The following is a 17,216-nucleotide window of genomic DNA, read 5'->3' on the forward strand; positions in this document are numbered from 1 at the left end:
ATTTATTAATAGTAGTAGAAATATAGGACCACCGATGGCAATATTCATTTGTGTTTTGGGCTCTGTCTTTGCCCTGTTCCCACTCCAAGCAGGTCTCCAGCTTCGTGTAACAGGCCCCCCCCACACACACACACACACAAAAGTGGTGAAGTTCATGTTGCTGGCAGATAGCATGCCCTTCTGGCTACTGTTTCCCTACAGCCAGAGATCCTTGGTGGGTTTCTGTAAGGAAGAAGACACAGAGAGAAGATTCCTCCAAATGAGGAGGAATTCCTCCAAAGGTCTGTGGAGCCCAAAGCAGCAGGTGCTAGCAGCAGGGCCTCTGGGAATGAGGGCCATGCTGCCCTGAGCACTGGGTTCCGCCGGGGCACCGACCACAGGTGCCTCACCTCGTACAGTGGACCTGGTCCCTTCTAATCATTTTGTGGGCTTGGATGATACGGACAGTGCAAAAATAGTGCTGGGCTGAAGACTAGAAGCCCCTCTCTTGTTTCTGTAAATATTTTGAAGTTTTGTTTGACTCTGGGGAGCTGAAGAGAGCCCAACAAGGACCAGACTGAATTTCCTACCAGTCAGGCAAAATGCGGTCTCCGAGGAATATTTCATTTCAATTAAAATACCATAGAGCACAAACCCACATTTATGGGGCAATGTTTGTGTCTGCTATAGTCCGAGTAGCACTGGGTTTATTATTGTCTCTTATTCCCCTCCTGTGAGGCAGAAATGGGGATTTGGTGACTCAAATCCTTAAACAATTAAAACAAACCAACAAGCTCTCCAATATAAATGTTAATTTCTTGACTTGTTTTTAAATGACTGGTTTTAAATTAAAATGGAGAAAACAGCTTTACAACTGGACAATTTTGATTCGCTAAAATAATACCAGCAAGATAAGCTTGCATAAAACCATTTTGTGCCTGTTTCTATGTATTAGGTAGATCTGCTATGTCTCCCAGTGTTGGCAGGGTGGCCTTATGTGGTAGGTGTCCAGTGGGACTGAGTGGTGCAGGCCCTTTGATCCTCTAGCTGGGTGCTCCGGGAATGTCCCTTGTGTGGGTTAGGTGGGCCCTCCTGTTGTAACTGAGTCTTGATTTTTACTGGCCCGTTCATGTGTGGGATTGACCCTCAGGCTGGCTGGCTGTGAGGCTCAACCCTGACCACAGTGTGCAAGCTGCTGTCTCGCTACTGACTACACTCAGTGGAATTCGTCTCAGCAGGGTCTGGTGCTTGCCAAGATCTCCCTTTGGATATACTGTGTGCAGAGCTTATTGGATCCTGCTCTGATGTTATCTGAAGCTGGCCACTGGGTGTGTTGGTTTCTGGGGCCTCTTGGGAGGGACTCTGGTGCAGGCCAATGCAAGACGCTGCCTGTGACTGGTCCTTGGCAACCTGTTTGGAACTACAAGTGATCCACAGTTTGTGGCTGCCTCTGCTTGGCCTGGGTGCATAGAGGAAGGACCAAGCTGCACACTACGGCTAGCTTTTACCAGCACAGGGCCCAGGGCACCCCAAAGCACCCCAAGATCCACCTCCAACTGTCGGCTGCCTGTTAAGCTCAGGCATTGAAAGAACCTCTGGCTGTATTCCTCAGCAGGGCAAAAGCTCCATGGGGTGAGTAAATTGCTTTCAAGTAAAAGAGTAAGGGTTATAATTAAGAGTCATGTGATAAGTCTTGGTAAAGCCTTTTTCTTATACTTCCCAGAAAGGGAGAAAGCAAATAATTCTAATAGCTTGGTAATAAATCCTTTTGTAGGTCAGGTCATTTCATATCCATAGCTTCCAAGAAATTTGAAAGGAGATCTCAATAAACTGTCACTGGATAGACTATTACAATTATTTTTTATGACAATAGAAATAAATTATTTTTGTGACATTTGGAAAATAACTCATGAATTCAATAATTGAGTGGCATCGTCATAACAAACTTCTTTCATTCCCATCTAAATATTTGTGTGAACAAAATACTTCAGCACTTACATCTATAACAAGAAATCCTATATAATAAAAGGGTAATATACAAATTGACCGAATGGCAGAACGACTGGTCTCTATGACGTGCACTGACCATCAGGAGGCAGACGCTCAATGCAGGAGCTGCCCCCTGGTGGTCAGTGTGCTCCCACAGGGGGAGCACCGCTCAGCCAGAAGTCAGGCTCATGGCTAGCGAGCACAGCGGCGGCGGGGAGGGGCCTCTCTCCTGCCTCAGTGGCAGTGCTAAGATGTCTGACTGCGGCTTAGGCAGGGAGTGGGCCTAAGCCATCAGTCGAACATCCTCCAAGGGCTCACAGACTGTGAAAGGGTGCAGGCTGGGCTGAGGGGACCCCCCCAAGTGCACAAATGTCATGTATTGGGCCTCTAGTATAGGAATAAAACCAATGTTAAACTATGTCTCATTCTAGCAATAATAAATTCATCCACAAATAATGAGATCTGCTCATCTCATTTGACACCAAACAGGTTAAATGTCAAAGAAAACATTTCAAAAGACACCAGAAGGGGGGAAAAACACCTTACCAATTAGAAGTGCAAGGTTAAAAATTATATTGGACTTCTCCCCAGAAACAATGCAAGCAAGAAGAGAATGAAGAAATATTTACAGGGTTGAGAGAAAACAACCTACCTACCCACCTAGAATTCTGTACCCTGCAAAATTATCCTTTAAAAGGAAAGGAGAAATAAAGACTTCCTCAGACAAACACAAATTAAGGAAATTTGTTTCCAGTAGACCTGCTTTGCAATAAGTGTTTTAAAAAGGTCTTCAGAGGGGAAAAAAAGTTCTTCAGAGAGAAGGAAAATGATATGTTAAAAATTTGAATCTACATAAAGAAAAGAAGAACATTAGAGAATGAATAAGTTAACTTTTATTTGTCTTATTCTTAATTCATCTAACAGGTAACACTTTGTTCTAAATAATAACAGCAAGAATGTAGTCAATCATGTATGACATATATATGCTTATATATAAGTGAAATGAATAACAGCAATAATTCAAGGGATAGGAAGGAGGAATTAGAAATATTTTATTATTATAAGGAACTTGCACTTCTGGTATAGTGTTATTTGAAAGTGGACTTGGCTTAGTTAGAATGTATATTGCAAATTCTAAGTCAACCACTAAAAAAGTGAAAAAAGAAGTATAATTGATATGTTAAGAAAGGAGAGAAGCCGAAACTGGTTTGGCTCAGTGGATAGAGCGTTGGCCTGCGGACTGAAAGGTCCCAGGTTCGATTCCGGTCAAGGGCATGTACCTGGGTTGCGGGCACATCCCCAGTAGGAGATGTGCAGGAGGCAGCTGATCGATGTTTCTACTTTATCTCTCTCCCTTCCTCTCTGTAAAAAGTCAATAAAATATATTTTTAAAAAAAAAGAAAGAAAGAAAGGAGAGAAAATAGAAGAATGCCTGGCACATAGTAGGATCTCAATAAATAGTTAACTATTTCTTTAACACACTGTTTATAAATTCAACGAATTGAATATAGGCCACTAATGTTAATACATCATTCTCAGCGCTTTGGGTCACACAAAGGAAATAGATAATGATCTTGTTTAACCTTAATCATTCTGAACCCCTTTCAGCTCTCCAAGATTTTATATCCAAATAATATTGCTTTTCTCCTAACCTTCTCGAAAATTTTAGAAACATAAATTGGATCAAGTCTCAAACACAAGAAGAAAAGCATTCATGGAAAACAGGAAACAGCCCTAGCTGGTTTGGCTCAGTGGATAGACTGTCAGCCTGCGGACTGAAGGGTCCTGGGCTCGATTCTGGTCAAGGGCAGTTATATCGGTTGCAGGCTCGATCCCCAGCCATGGTTGGGGTGTGTGCAGGGTGGGGGTGGGGGTGAGCAACCAATCGATGCATCTCTCTTACACGATGTTTCTCTCTCTGTCTCCCCCCTCCCTTCCACTCTCTCTAAAAATCAACGGAAAAATATCCTCAGGTGAGGATTAATGGGGAAAAAAAAGAAAGAAAACATAAAGCAGTTACCCTGTCTCTCTCTCTGGGGATTAGTGATGTATAAATCACATGTTATAATCCCGTTTCAGTTTTTGAAACATCATTTTAAATTTCAGACAGCAAACTTGTGAGTCAATATGGGCTAAATTGGAAGCATTAACAATGCGAAATTTTAATAAAACTCTGAAAGGGGTCCTGTATAGGAAGCACATTATAAAGGAGTTTTCTAGACAAAGAGAAAATGCACTTCTTACCTCCTACTAATAAGTAGCTGTTGGGAAACAGTGTTTTTGCTTGCATAAGTGCCCTTGCGTGGCCTGAGTGGAAGAGGTCAAATATCCCATCGGCATATACTCTGACAGGCCTGTCAACTGTGGGAGAAAGAAAGCATCATCAACAGAACTGCAGAATAGCAAATCCCAGTTGCCTGATTCTCCCATCAGTATGGCACTGCAGGAAGGTTTACCTGGATAAAACACAAGGTCTACGTACCATCAATTTCATATTAATGCAGGAAATTAATTTTACAAAGAAGTTCTTTGTAAACATACAAAGATGAAGACATCAGAGCAGAGTAGAAACATAGCAAAATTAAGACTGACCCAGAACACACACTTTAAGGCAACAGGAAAGACAAACACAGAGCACTGGGGACTTCTCTTGACCCAGAGTGGAGTCTTGGGAGTCTGAGCCAGCACATTCAGACAGACCAGGAATAACCACAGGGTTGGCAGAGTAAGTCCAGTGTCGAGGAATGTCGAGGCAGGAGTAACGGAGGAGCTCAATGAAAAGGACAAATGACTTCGTCCTTGAGTCTGGCAGTCTTGAATGAAGACCCCTGAGTCCTGTTCCCAGAGACAGTGTTGTGCAGGAGTAGCTCATACTGCTCAGAGAGACAGTGATGCACCTTTATTCCAAACTCCAATCACACTGGCAGCCTGCAGTCTCGGTAGGAATATTTATACCACAGAAATTAGCAAATGCTACCAATCAGGGCTTACTAGTATGTCCCTCTGGAGGGCCAATTGTTAAGCATTTACCAGCATACTACTGCACAAGGGCCACTCCCTAATCTCTTTGGTATCCATAAGAGATGTGGGAGGGGGACGCACATGCCCCAAAGAGAAGAGAATCAGCGCACAAAAGTTACATGTGGGGGTGGGCCTCAGGGTTGGAGGCAAGCGACCAACACTACGGTTCTGCCTAAGGAGAAAGGACAAGAGTGAAGAGGCACAGCAGACACTCTGACAATGGCATACAGAGCCCTCAGAAGTACCATTCCACGAGGAAGAGGGACTCACTTCACCATAGCCCTCTGGAAGCCAGGAGACTGGCCATGCAGGCTAGCAAATGCAGGATGACACTTTTGTGTCATCCCAAAGACATATCCCCTCAAAGAAGAGGGCTCTATTGGGGTTATGGGGCTTGGGTGCCAACTTTTACACCATTCTGGACTCACAACGAAGGAACTACAAAGTGAAAATATGGCAAACTACAAGCTAAATATGGCAAACTGAACACACACACACACACACACACACACACACACACACACTCCTCCACTTCCTCCCAAACACAAGAATTACAGAGAAAAAAATGGAAAAGGTAGAATACCCCAAGGGCAGAGGAAATAAGGAAGGCAATGACAGTGAATGAGAGCGGTCCATAACATTTTGGAAAGTTGGTTTTCAAGTGCAGACTGCCTACGGGTAGCCAGGCTCCAGAGTGGGGCATGTAGGCAAAGGGACTGCTGGTTTGTGTTTGTTATAAGCCTAAGAGTCTTATGGACTTTTTAAACTACGAGCATGAATTATGTTAATGCCATAAAAATACATTTTAAAAAAGAAATCCATGCAAACTTTGGTTGAGTGATCTTTAAGACTTAGATTTAAAGTTGTGATTATTTCTTGATGTGGTACAAACTCATTAATTTGGAACATAAATGAAAAGAAATGTTACATTAATAGATTCAGATGGTAAAATATTTCTAATAAATTTAATTTCTCTAATAAAAAATCTTGAGGCTTTATGTCAGACAGGGAATTGCAATTATTTCCAATTATATACCATTTTGAACAAACAGAATTGCCTTCACAGGATTATCCTGTATTCTAAATAAGGCACAGTAAATAGAAAATGCTTTGAAATAACAAACTGCCTAATGAGGGATCCTTGGTTTCAATGCTCTTATTCAATTTGATTTCAATTGAGGAAAATTTGTTTTAAGTTGTAAACCCCAGAGGAAAGCAGATGGTAATTTTGCAGAACTTTTCCTTATTGATTCAGAGGTGATCAAGATAAATGGATTCAGGAAGCAGGGAGGGAAGAAAAGTAAAGAAAGATGGTATAATTACCGAGAAAAAGGCCATTTAGGAAATCTTTTAACAGTATTTGTGCAGTTGATTTTGCAATAAGTTCACGTTTACAACTGTAATGTGTCAGCAGTTTCCAGACTGGGAAACTCTACAGGACCAAAAGCAAAGCAAAGAAAAGAAAAGAAAAGAAAAGAAAAGAAAAGAAAAGAAAAGAAAAGAAAAGAAAAGAAAAGAAAAGGAATCCTGCCTCTTCAACAAATAAACTTCAAGAAAAAAAAGAGAAAGAGAAAAATGGAAGGAGGACCTGCAGATTAGAAGAAATATCAATATATTGTAGTGTATAGACATTATTTGGATTTGGGTTCAAACAAATTATATATAAATGATGATGTAAGATAACAGAATTGTAACACTGAATATTTGATGATATTAAAGCACTACTGGTAATTTTTCAGGCGAGATAATGGTATAGTGATAATGCTTTAAAAATAGTTATTATATATATACATATATATATATATATATATATTCACAACTACTTATAAATGAAACTAATGATAGAAAGCCCTATCATTCAAATAATTCAAGAGGAAAGAACAGATGGGGCATGCATGGGGCAAGACTGGCCATGGGTTGGTGGCTGTTAGGTATGGGTAACAGACTCATGAGGTTTCATCATGAGGTTTTACTTTTGTGTATGTTTGAAATTCTCCATAGCAAAAATGCTAATAGAATGTAGCTTTTTAAAGTTAGTTCGTATATTTATTTGTTTTAATCCTTTGTTTGAGGGTTCCCTGGACATTCTTGTAGGTATCTGGGGACTCACCAGAGCATCTATGTTGGGAATATTGGCCTGTGAAGCAGAAGGTTTGGCAATTAGCACAAGTCAGAGCACAGCTATTCCATGGCCATGGTTTAGAAACCTTAAGCCAGTGGTTCTCAACCTTCCTAATGCCGCGACCTTTTAATACAGTTCCTCATGTTGTGGTGACCCCCAACCATAAAATTATTTTCGTTGCTACTTCATAACTGTAATGTTGCTACTGTTACGAATCGTAATGTAAATATCTGATATGCAGGATGTATTTTCATTGTTACAAATTGAACGTAATTAAAGCATAGTGACTAATCACAAAAACAATATGTAATTATATACGTGTTTTCGAATGGTCTTAGGCGACCCCTGTGAAAGGGTCATTCGACCCCAAAGGGGTCGCGACCCACAGGTTGAGAACCGCTGCATTAAGCCATCTCCCAGTGATTTCTGCCTGCTGGTGTTGCACCTCTATGTGATCCCCCTTCGTTTGGAGTGGGAGTGGGACCTGTGACTTGCTTCTGATGAGTCCAATCTGGCAAAGATGATAGCTGGCACTCCCATGATTATGTTACAGTGTACAACTTGGTGGTTGTGAAGAAGCAAGCTGCCAGAATGGGGCAAGATGGCTGTGGCCTAACAGAAGACTGCGTGCCCTTGATCACGGCCACCGGCTGGATTTACAGCTAAAACACTGTGCAGTCAGCTTGAAAAAAAAACAACACAAGAGAAGTGCAGCTGATTGGGCATATTGTACCTGAGGAGCACTGAAGAAACAATGTGGAGAATGGTAAGAGAAGGGGAGTCGCCCAGAAAGGGCAAGCCCCCCTGGAGCTGGTGCTCAGCTGAGAGGCTGATATTGGCTGCAAAGCTCCCTCCCCTTGGGAGTGTGGGCTCACAATTCCACACAGGGATCCCAAACCTGGAGCAGCAGAGACTGGAAAGAGAGCTTGTATGGCAGCGGGCAGAGGGAACCAGGGAAACTCTGTCTGCCTAGGAGGTTGGGCTAACCCTTCCCTTCGCAGTGAGAGAGCACACCTATTGTTAGCAGCCTGGGCCAGAGAGGGTCACCCTGGGCTCGGACTGCAAGAAAGGCTGCGCTGCAGTGTTTGGCTCCAGAAATAAGGGGCCTGAGGGTTGTACCCAGCAGTGACTTTGATGGACCCTCTGCTTTCCTGAAAGGCATCGTGCAGAGCCCTGGACAGTGACTAAACTGTGTGGCGTGGGGGAGGGGGAGTTGGTGGCAGGGCAGATTGGGGATTTTTGACTTGTGCTGTGGAGCGTTGGGGGCACAAGTAGAGCTGGGATTCTCGACCGCCCCCCCCCACTTTACTGAGACCAGCTGTGCAGAGAGATCTGAGTCCTGTGCGGGGGTGACTTTGTAACTCCTTCTGCTTGGACCTGTGGCACAAGGGTGCCAGGTCCTCACAGAGCAGGGATATTTGGATGGTATCCCCTGGGAAGGCTTCTATTGGGGAGATAGATGAGCAAGAGCTGGGCTTTGTGACTACATTGTGGGGAGCTGATCAGAGCTCCCTGGAAGTTCAGCCAGTCAGTCCTGGGAAGGAGAGACAGAGCAACATGTCCTCCTCCTGCAGGCTTGGGAACATAACCCCGAACAGGAGACGGTTTGGATCAGCTCTCTGAAGCCCAAGATAGCCCCACTGGTGCAGTTCGGTGTGTGTGTTGGCGGGGGTGGGGTCGGGAGAACAGCTCAGAACAGGACATCCCAAGAGTGAGACCTTCAGAGGCTATTGTCTGGGACCAGGAGAAAATGCTTAAGCCCCTCCTGTGGACTGAGCTGGCAACACTGTCAACTAGAGACTCTTCTGATCAATCCCACTAAGTCCAGGGCAGCTGCAACTGCTCATGTGGAAAAGGGGGCAGGCTGTACCCAGCCTGAACCTGCACCAGGTTCTGGGGGAACCAGAGTTGGAGTCTCTGGTAGAGACTGAGGAGTTCGGCTTTGAAGTAGAGACTAATTTCCCCTCAGAGTGCCTGATGGTGTAATCTCTAAGCAGAGGGCCCACTGGCCCTAGCTAGGCTAGCCTGGCTCCACTGAAAGACTGTCTTTGGAAGATACTGGAGGAAGACCAGGCAACCTCAGGGGGCAGGTGGAGTAGCTGACATGTGGAGGTGGACCTCAGAGAGCCACAGACTGACCACAGCTATAACAGGAAATCAGGAGCCAAATTTGGACAGCTCCTGACATTGGCTGACACAAAAGTACCTCCCAGGAGGCCTGAGAGTAGCAGACAAAACAATCAGCCTCAGACAACATAATCTGCCTAGACAAACTTCACTTGGCTGGCTTCTTTTTTCTTTTTTATTGCTTTGGTATTATTATTATTATTATTAAGATTTTTTTCCTTTTTTCTTGTTTCTTTCATATCTTTTACTGGCCTCCTTCCTTTTCTTACTCTTTCTTTTTTTCTTCTCCATTCTTTTGCTTTACCTTTCTCTCCTTTTGACCTTGCATAACTTTTTTCTTTCTGTCTTCTTGTCTTTTTCTATTCTTTTCCTACTCTACTCTTATTTTTGCTTTCCATTCTTTCCTTTCAGAATCTTTTTTCTACCCCTTTTCTCTTCCAGTATTCTTTTTATTTTCTGTTTATTATTTTACTATTAGTAACATTATTTTTTCCTCTCTTTTTTATTATTCTTGTTCTTTTCTCTTTCCTAATTCTATTTTCTTTTGTGGTTGTTTTGCTGCTTGTTGGGATATTTTATATGTTTGTGTTTGCTTCCTGTTTGTTTGGTTTGGTTTTTGTTTTGCCCTGTCAGCACCTGTAAAACAGCTCATACAACCTGGTTGTGGCTGAGCCTTACAGTTACCCAGCCTGGGAGGAGAGCCCATGCATGAACAGGACAATAACAATCAAGACCCAATTGCAACAGAAGAGCCCAAATAACCAACAAAAGGGTCACCTCTAGAATATCAAGCTTAGTAGTACAAGAAGACTGCGCCACTAGGCCCGCAAGACATTTACTGCAAAAGCCCACCCCATTAAGACCGGGAGTCACAGCAAGTATATCTAATGCAGAGATACAAACACAGAGAGACAACTAAAATGGGGAGATAAAGAAACAACACCCAAATTAAATAAAAGGAGAAATCGCCAGAAAAAGACCTAAATGAGATGGAAATAAGCATGTTATCAGGCATAGAGTTCATAATAATGGTTATAAAGATGCTCAAGGAACTTAGTAATAACTATAAGGAACTTAATGGGAACTATATGAGCATGATAAAGGAGATAGAAACTATGAATAAGAAACAGGCAAAAATGAAGAATACTATATCTGACATCAAGAATATGCTGGAGGAATTAAAAGCAGGTTTGATGAAGCAGAGAATCAAATGAAAATTAGAAAACAAGGTAGAAAAAACAATCACAGCAGCAAAAAGAAAAAATACTTTAAAAGCATGAGGACAGTTTAAAGGAACTTTGGGACAACATGAAATGTAACATAGGGTACCGGGGGGGGGGGGGGGGGAGTGAGCAAGGGATAGAGAACCTATTTGGAGAAATAATGACAGAAAACTTCCCTAAGGTGGTGAAAGAAAAAGTCACACAAGTTCAGAAGGCACAGAAAGTCCCAAGTGCCCGTCAGTAGATGAGTGGATAAAATAGGTCCAGAGGCATGGAAGCACGGCACAGACTGATGGATCTCAGAGGGAAATAGGTGGGGTGGGAAGAGATTAACCAAAGAATGTATATATACACACACACACACACACACACACACACATACACATACACACACATATATATATACATATACATATATACATGCATACATACACACACACACATATATATACATATACATATATACATGCATACATACACACACACACACACTGAGTGGCCAGATTATTATGACCAGCCAGATTATTATGCCCACCCCATCAGTACTTCATTGACACTTCCAAAAATACTGAATATTGAAAACTTCCTAAGCAAATACTTTCAAGGTTTTATTATTATTATTTGCATAACTAATTCACTTCATTGTACTGATGGGGTGGTCATAATAATCTGGCCAGTCATAATAATCTGGCCACTATATATATATATATATATATATATATATATATATATATCTCCCATGGATGCAGATAATAGTGCCGTAAGGCCTGGGGCGGGGCAGGAACCAGTGGAGGAGGGTAAGGGGGGGTGGGGGACTTCTGTAATACTCTCAACAATAAAGATCATTTTTTTTAAAAAAAAGCAAGCTGCCATGTTGTGAAAGGGCCTGTACAGAGGGCCACATGGCAAGGAACTGCAGGTGACCTCTAGGAACTGAGGGTGACCTCTGCCTGACAACCAGCAAGAAGCTAGATCCTTGGTCTCACAGTTGCAAGGAAATAAAATCTTCCAACAACCTGAGTGATCTCAAAAGTAGACCTATGATCAGTTAAGCCTCCAGATACGAAATGAGCCCTGGGTGACACCTTGAATGCAGCCTTGTGAGACCCTGGGTAGAGGCCCTCAGCTTAGCCAGGCTCGGACTTCTGAACCATGGAAATCATGACCTAGCAAATATGTATTGTTTTATTTTTTATTTTTTAACCAAGAAAAAAAATTTAACAAGAATTAAGACTGGAGTGGGGGTGGGGGGCTTAGCAAACATAGGCCCAGTACACAGTAGACATGTCCTTGTCAGACTAGTCCAGTGCCTTGGCTCTTTTGTACACCTCATTGGCTGCAGCTGCCATCGGAGTTGGATGATTGACAGCACTGCCCAGTGCGATGGCTAAGCGAAGATCCTTCTGAATGTATTTCAGGTAGAAATCAGGCTCCACGTTTCCTTGCAGAATATTTTGGTACTTCTGATACAGGTAGATGCTGGCCAGTGGTCCTTGATTGAGGATGTCCAAGAATGTCTGCTGAGACTGGCCTGTCTCTTGGGCCAGGGACAGCCCCTCAGCGATGGTGGCCATGAAGCTCCCCTGGACCATGTTCACAATCAGCATCATTTTGGCTGCATTGCCAACCTCACCGAGAAAGAAGGAGGTTTCCCCTATGGCCTGGAAGCAGCTGCTACAGTCCTCATATAAGTCTCTGTCTCCAGCTGCTAAGATCACCAACATCCCATCATTTGCCTGCTGCTGGTTCCCTGAGACCGGGGCTTCCAGAAAACGCCCCCCCCTGGACACAATCAGCTGTGCCAGCTCCGTGACTGTGTCAGCATCCGTTGTTGACAAGTCCACATAGCATTTCCCAGAGCGGATCCCTTGCAGCACACCACGGGGGCCCAGCACCACATCCTGGGCTGTTTTTGGATCTGGCATACAGGCAAAGGTGATGTCACAAGTTGAAACAACTTCAGCAGGAGTTCTTCCCAGGCGGGCCCCCTCTGTCACTGCAGTCCCGTTCCAGACAGTCACCACGTGACCCGTTTTTAGCAAGTTGGAGATGATGCCACTTCCCATGAGGCCGACGCCCAAAAATCCTATCTTTTTGTGTGTGGGTGCAATGCTGCCATTCATGGCCGTGCTGTCTGCTGCCTGGGTGGAGGTGGACCCAGTATCCTCTCCACATACTTTCAACTTCTTTATAATTGTCTGGGAAGAGATAGCTGGCTTCCCGGTTTGGCTGAGCAGGAAGTGGTGAAAATGAGGGTCTATGTCTTTAAGAGGCCCGCTCGCAGTCGGCTGCCACTCAAATGCGGCCATGGCCGTCATCCCATTCATAGTAGCAGACTCAGGATCCTTCTCGTCCTGTGGGGGCGGACCCTGCTTCTGGGGACTCTGCTCTTGGGTTCTTTTCCGAAGGGACTTGGAGCCTCTCTCTGAAGAGCCTGAAGACACCCTCTTCTTTCTTTCTCTCCGTATTTTCCTCAGCTTCCCTTCAGATAAGCGATGCTTACGCTTCTCGTCACTCGAGTTTGGCCTGCGTTTCTCCTCACAGGAATCATGCCGCTTCTCGTCATCGGCAGAACTGTGGCATAATGTCTGATCTTTCTTTTTGTCAGTCCCGAGGAGTTCTTCCACAGCCTCCACAGCTCGCTGGAATCGTTTTCCCTTGGTCTTCTTTATCATTTCTTCCTTATACGCCAGATACGGCTTCAACTGTCCCGATTTGATCCAGGCATGGTCCTCCACCCCAAAAAACTTCACGAAGTACCATTTCTTTCCACGAGGTTTCTCCAGCTCCTCGGGTGGAGGAATAATCTTCCCCGGCCATGGAGGATACGGGCCGAGTTGCCCCCACACCAAATCGCCCAGCAGCAGACTGACAGGCGCCATCTCGCCGATCCAGATGTACTGGCAGCAGCGGCAGGGAACCTTACGTCCACGTAATGGCGCTCCACGCTGGAGTGCGTGGATCCAGATGCACTGGGCGGCAAGGAACCTTACGTCCGCGAGGTGGCGCTCCACACTGGAGTGCACGGATCCAGGTGAACTGGCCGCGGTGGCAGGGAACCTTATGTCAGCAGTCAGTGTGGTGGCCCTCCGCGCTGGAGTGTGTGGATCCAGATGCACTGGCCATGGCGGCAGGGAACGTTAGGTCCGTGTGGTGGCGCTCCACGCTGGAGTGCGCCCGATCACGGGACGGCCTGGCTCAACCTTAGCTCGCCCTGGCACTGCTGATTGGAATCCACCTGACCACATAAGGGGGAGGCTCAAATGTGCATTGTTTTAAGCCGCCAGATCTGTGGCAATATGTTATGGGGCAATAGAAAGTGAATACAATGGCATTATACACTTTCTGCCCACCCACAGACTAGAACATTTCTAAAATATTTCAAGTAAATTCCTGTTTATCCTGAATGGTTAGAATAAGCATCCTATGTACTGAAAGGCTAATATGCAAATTGTCCCCTCCACCGGGAGTTCAACCAGGAGTTTGACCAGGGGGCAGGGTACCGGCCAACCACCCACATCCCCCCCCCCCCCCCCCCCCCCCGCCCACCAGCCTGGCCTGATCAGCCCCAATCAGGGTGGGCGATTGGATCCCACCCAAGTATGAATTCGTGCAACAGGCCTCTAGTATTATATAAATGTGATGTTCAGGTAAAATGAAAGTCTGTATACCACACACTGATAAGCATGTTTAAAATAAACATAACAAACTATACATAACACCAAAATGATACTAAATATCTGCTTGAGGATCATGGATACAAATACCAGATAATGACTATGGTACAGTATTGTGAGGAAAATGTGACTGTCTCAACTTTCTGGGATCTTACATTCCAAATTTTTGTAAGTTATTCAGCACTTTGAAGTAAATGAAATGATGAAGGGGGCTATACTTACCTCACATCTCACACCATATATAAAAATTAACTCAAAATGGATCATAGACCTAAATGTAAGAGCTATAACTAAAAACTTCTAAAAAAAAAAAAGGTGGAAATAGTGAATTTGGCAAAAATTTCTTAAATAGGACCCCAAACATATACACTATAAAGCCCAAATAAATAAATAAATAAATAAATTGGACCTTGTTTAAAACTTATGCTCTTTAAATGATATTTTTACAAAAATGAAAAGGCAAGTCATAGACAGGGAGAAAATATTTGCAAAACAAAAGTATATATATATATATATATATATATATATATATATATCTCAGATATAGGACTTTTATCTAGAATATACAAAGAACTTCCAAAACTCAATAATAAGACAAATAACTCATTTTAAAAGGGCAAAAAATGAATAGACATTTCATCAAAGAAAATAAATATATGGATAGCAAATAAGCTCATGAAACAATGCTCAATATCATTTTTTTAAAAATTGACCATACCTACCAAGTATTAGTGAGGATATAGAGCAACTGGAACTCTTACACATTGCTGGTAGAAATGTAAAATGGTACAATTGTTTTTGGAAAGCAGTTTGACAATTGGTTAAAAAATTAAGCATATACCTACCATATGGTCACACAGAAGGCAATCACCAACTGCATTATATCTAAACTCACCATTTTGTGGGGTGTGTTATGATGTTTGTTTGTTTTTTGAAAAATATATTTTATTGATTTTTTACAGAGAGGAAGAGAGAGATAGGAACACCGATGAGCTGCCTCCTGCACACCTCCCACTGGGGATGTGCCCGCAACCAAGGTACATGCTCTTGACCGGAATCAAACCTGGGACCTTTCAGTCCGCAGGCCGATGCTCTATCTACTGAGCCAAACCGGTTAGGGCGTTATGATGGTTTTTTTATATTACTTCAGATTCAGGCAACAACAAAAGTGTGATTATTCATTTTTTATAATGACTATTAGCACCCTACATTTAAATAATGTGTTAAAAGTGTGTATGATTTGCAAAGCCCATATACTAGTATTTCGCTTGATCTTCGCATCAACTCTGTGAGGGAGGTAGAGGAGAGAGGACTTACTATCCTCATTTCATAGAGGGGCAAATGGCAGCTGAGCAAAGTTAAGCAGCTTACCCAATGTCACAGAACCAAACTATGACTGAACACCAGTAATTATGGTAACTAGTACTATTTTTGTGTACAATTGATGTGCAAAATAGGTGGCACAAAAATTAACCTTTTAAAATCTAATATTGCCCTAGCCGGCTTGGCTCAGTGGATAGAGCATCAGCCTGAGGACTGAAGGGTCCCAGGTTCGATTCCGGCCAGGGGCACGTGCCTGGGTTGTGGGCTCCATCCCCAGTGTGGGGTGTGCAGGAGGCAGCCAATCAATGATTCTCTCTCATCATGGATGTTTCTATCTCTCTCCTTCTCCCTTCCTCTTTGAAATCAATAAAGAAATATATTAAAAAAAAGACCTCACTTAAAAAAAAATCTAATATTTACATCTTATAAAGTTTACATAGTTTTATATAAACTTTATAATTTCCCTCTACTTTTGCCAGCAATATTATTTTCAATAAATGATAATGATGGATGTTTGCTTTTAAAATACATTAAAGTTTTAAAAAGAGTACATTAAAGGAAAGTTAAGTAAATTATAATGCAAGGGGCACACAAATGAAGCCAAATTCATTAAGGTAGATTTTGAGGAAAGAATTGGGAAATTCTACACACTGTGGAAACAGAATAATATAAATCCCATTTCTGAGAAGGAAAATAGGAAATCAGAACTGAGTTTCCCTTTGAGAAAAATGTCAGCTTTAATGAAAAGGAACCTAGGAAATAATCATTTGGACTTTTCCTTTACTGCAAGCCAGGGGAGTAATTCTCTCTGCCTCAGGACACACATAAACCCTCTATGTTAACAGTGCCACAAGTGGACTAGTTGAGCTAAGGTCTAAGGTGCTGATTCCACCCAGCCGGCATAGCTCAGTGATTGAGCATCAACCTGTGAACCAGGAGGTCATCATTCGATTCCCAGTCAGAGCACATGCCTGGGTTGCGGACTCGATACCCAGTGTAGAGTGTGCAGGAGGCAGCTGATCAATGATTCTCTCTTATCATTGATGTTTCTCTCTCTCTCTCTCTCTCTCTCTCTCTCTCTCTCTCTCATTCCCTTTCTCTCTTAAATCAAGAAAAAGATTTTTTTTAAAAGGTGCTGATTCCAGCCGAAACCGGTTTGGCTCAGTGGATAGAGCGTCGGCCTGCGGACTGAGGGGTCCCAGGTTCGATTCCGGTCAAGGGCATGTGCCTGGGTTGCGGGCACATCCCCAGTGGGGGATGTGCAGGAGGCGGCTGATCGATGTTTCTCTCCCATCGATGTTTCTAACTCTCTATCTCTTTCCCTTCCTCTCTGTAAAAAATCAATAAAATATATTTAAAAAAATAAAAAATAAAAAAAATAAAAGGTGCTGATTCCAACCGCCTTACTGTTTTTCTTGATGTTTCATTATCCTTGTAACTTCACTGACAATACATTGAGCAGAGCTATGAGCAGAGTTTGTCATTACCTCTTTTAGAATTTCTATGCTAGCCCCTGTTTGGGTAGACCTAAGATTGCAAAACATATTGTAGGCAATTATATTAAGTCATAAAATAGGGCTAGTGAAGGAGCTAGTGAAGGATTTCAGTTATAACAATAATCTTGAAGCACATTATGAACCCCAAGCGGGGGTCTCTTTTGTCTTTTTGATGAAATGCTCAAGAAAGTGCCACAAAAGGTCATTGCTCACGAAACAAGTAGTCCAACAGCAAGATAAAAAAAAAAAATGCTCTGAG

At 43.1% G+C, this 17,216-nt stretch overlaps 2 protein-coding genes across 5 annotated transcripts in view; both read right to left on the reverse strand.

Moving 5' to 3' along the window:
- The window catches only part of PCYT1B (phosphate cytidylyltransferase 1B, choline), a 106,891-nt gene that overhangs the window by 36,009 nt on the left and 53,666 nt on the right, over positions 1–17,216 (reverse strand). For all 3 annotated transcript variants that reach the window (XM_081115158.1, XM_081115157.1, XM_081115159.1), the window contains exon 3: positions 4,213–4,329. In XM_081115158.1, the coding sequence (XP_080971284.1) occupies positions 4,213–4,329 (117 nt within the window). The remainder of the gene's footprint in view (positions 1–4,212; positions 4,330–17,216) is intronic.
- On the reverse strand, positions 11,760–13,343 carry LOC308536002 (cytokine-like nuclear factor N-PAC; the record flags this gene model as incomplete). 2 transcript variants are annotated; one of them, XM_081115013.1, is made up of 2 exons in its annotated part: positions 11,760–12,815; positions 13,050–13,343. In XM_081115013.1, 2 exons carry the CDS (start codon positions 13,341–13,343, stop codon positions 11,760–11,762), a joined length of 1,350 nt encoding a protein of 449 aa, XP_080971139.1. The 2 variants fall into 2 exon arrangements, with proteins under 2 accessions (XP_080971139.1, XP_080971138.1); XM_081115012.1 differs by having other exon boundaries at positions 11,760–13,343.

The sequence above is a fragment of the Myotis nattereri genome (assembly GCF_964212035.1).
Source record: "Myotis nattereri genome assembly, chromosome: X".
NCBI lineage: Eukaryota > Metazoa > Chordata > Mammalia > Chiroptera > Vespertilionidae > Myotis > Myotis nattereri.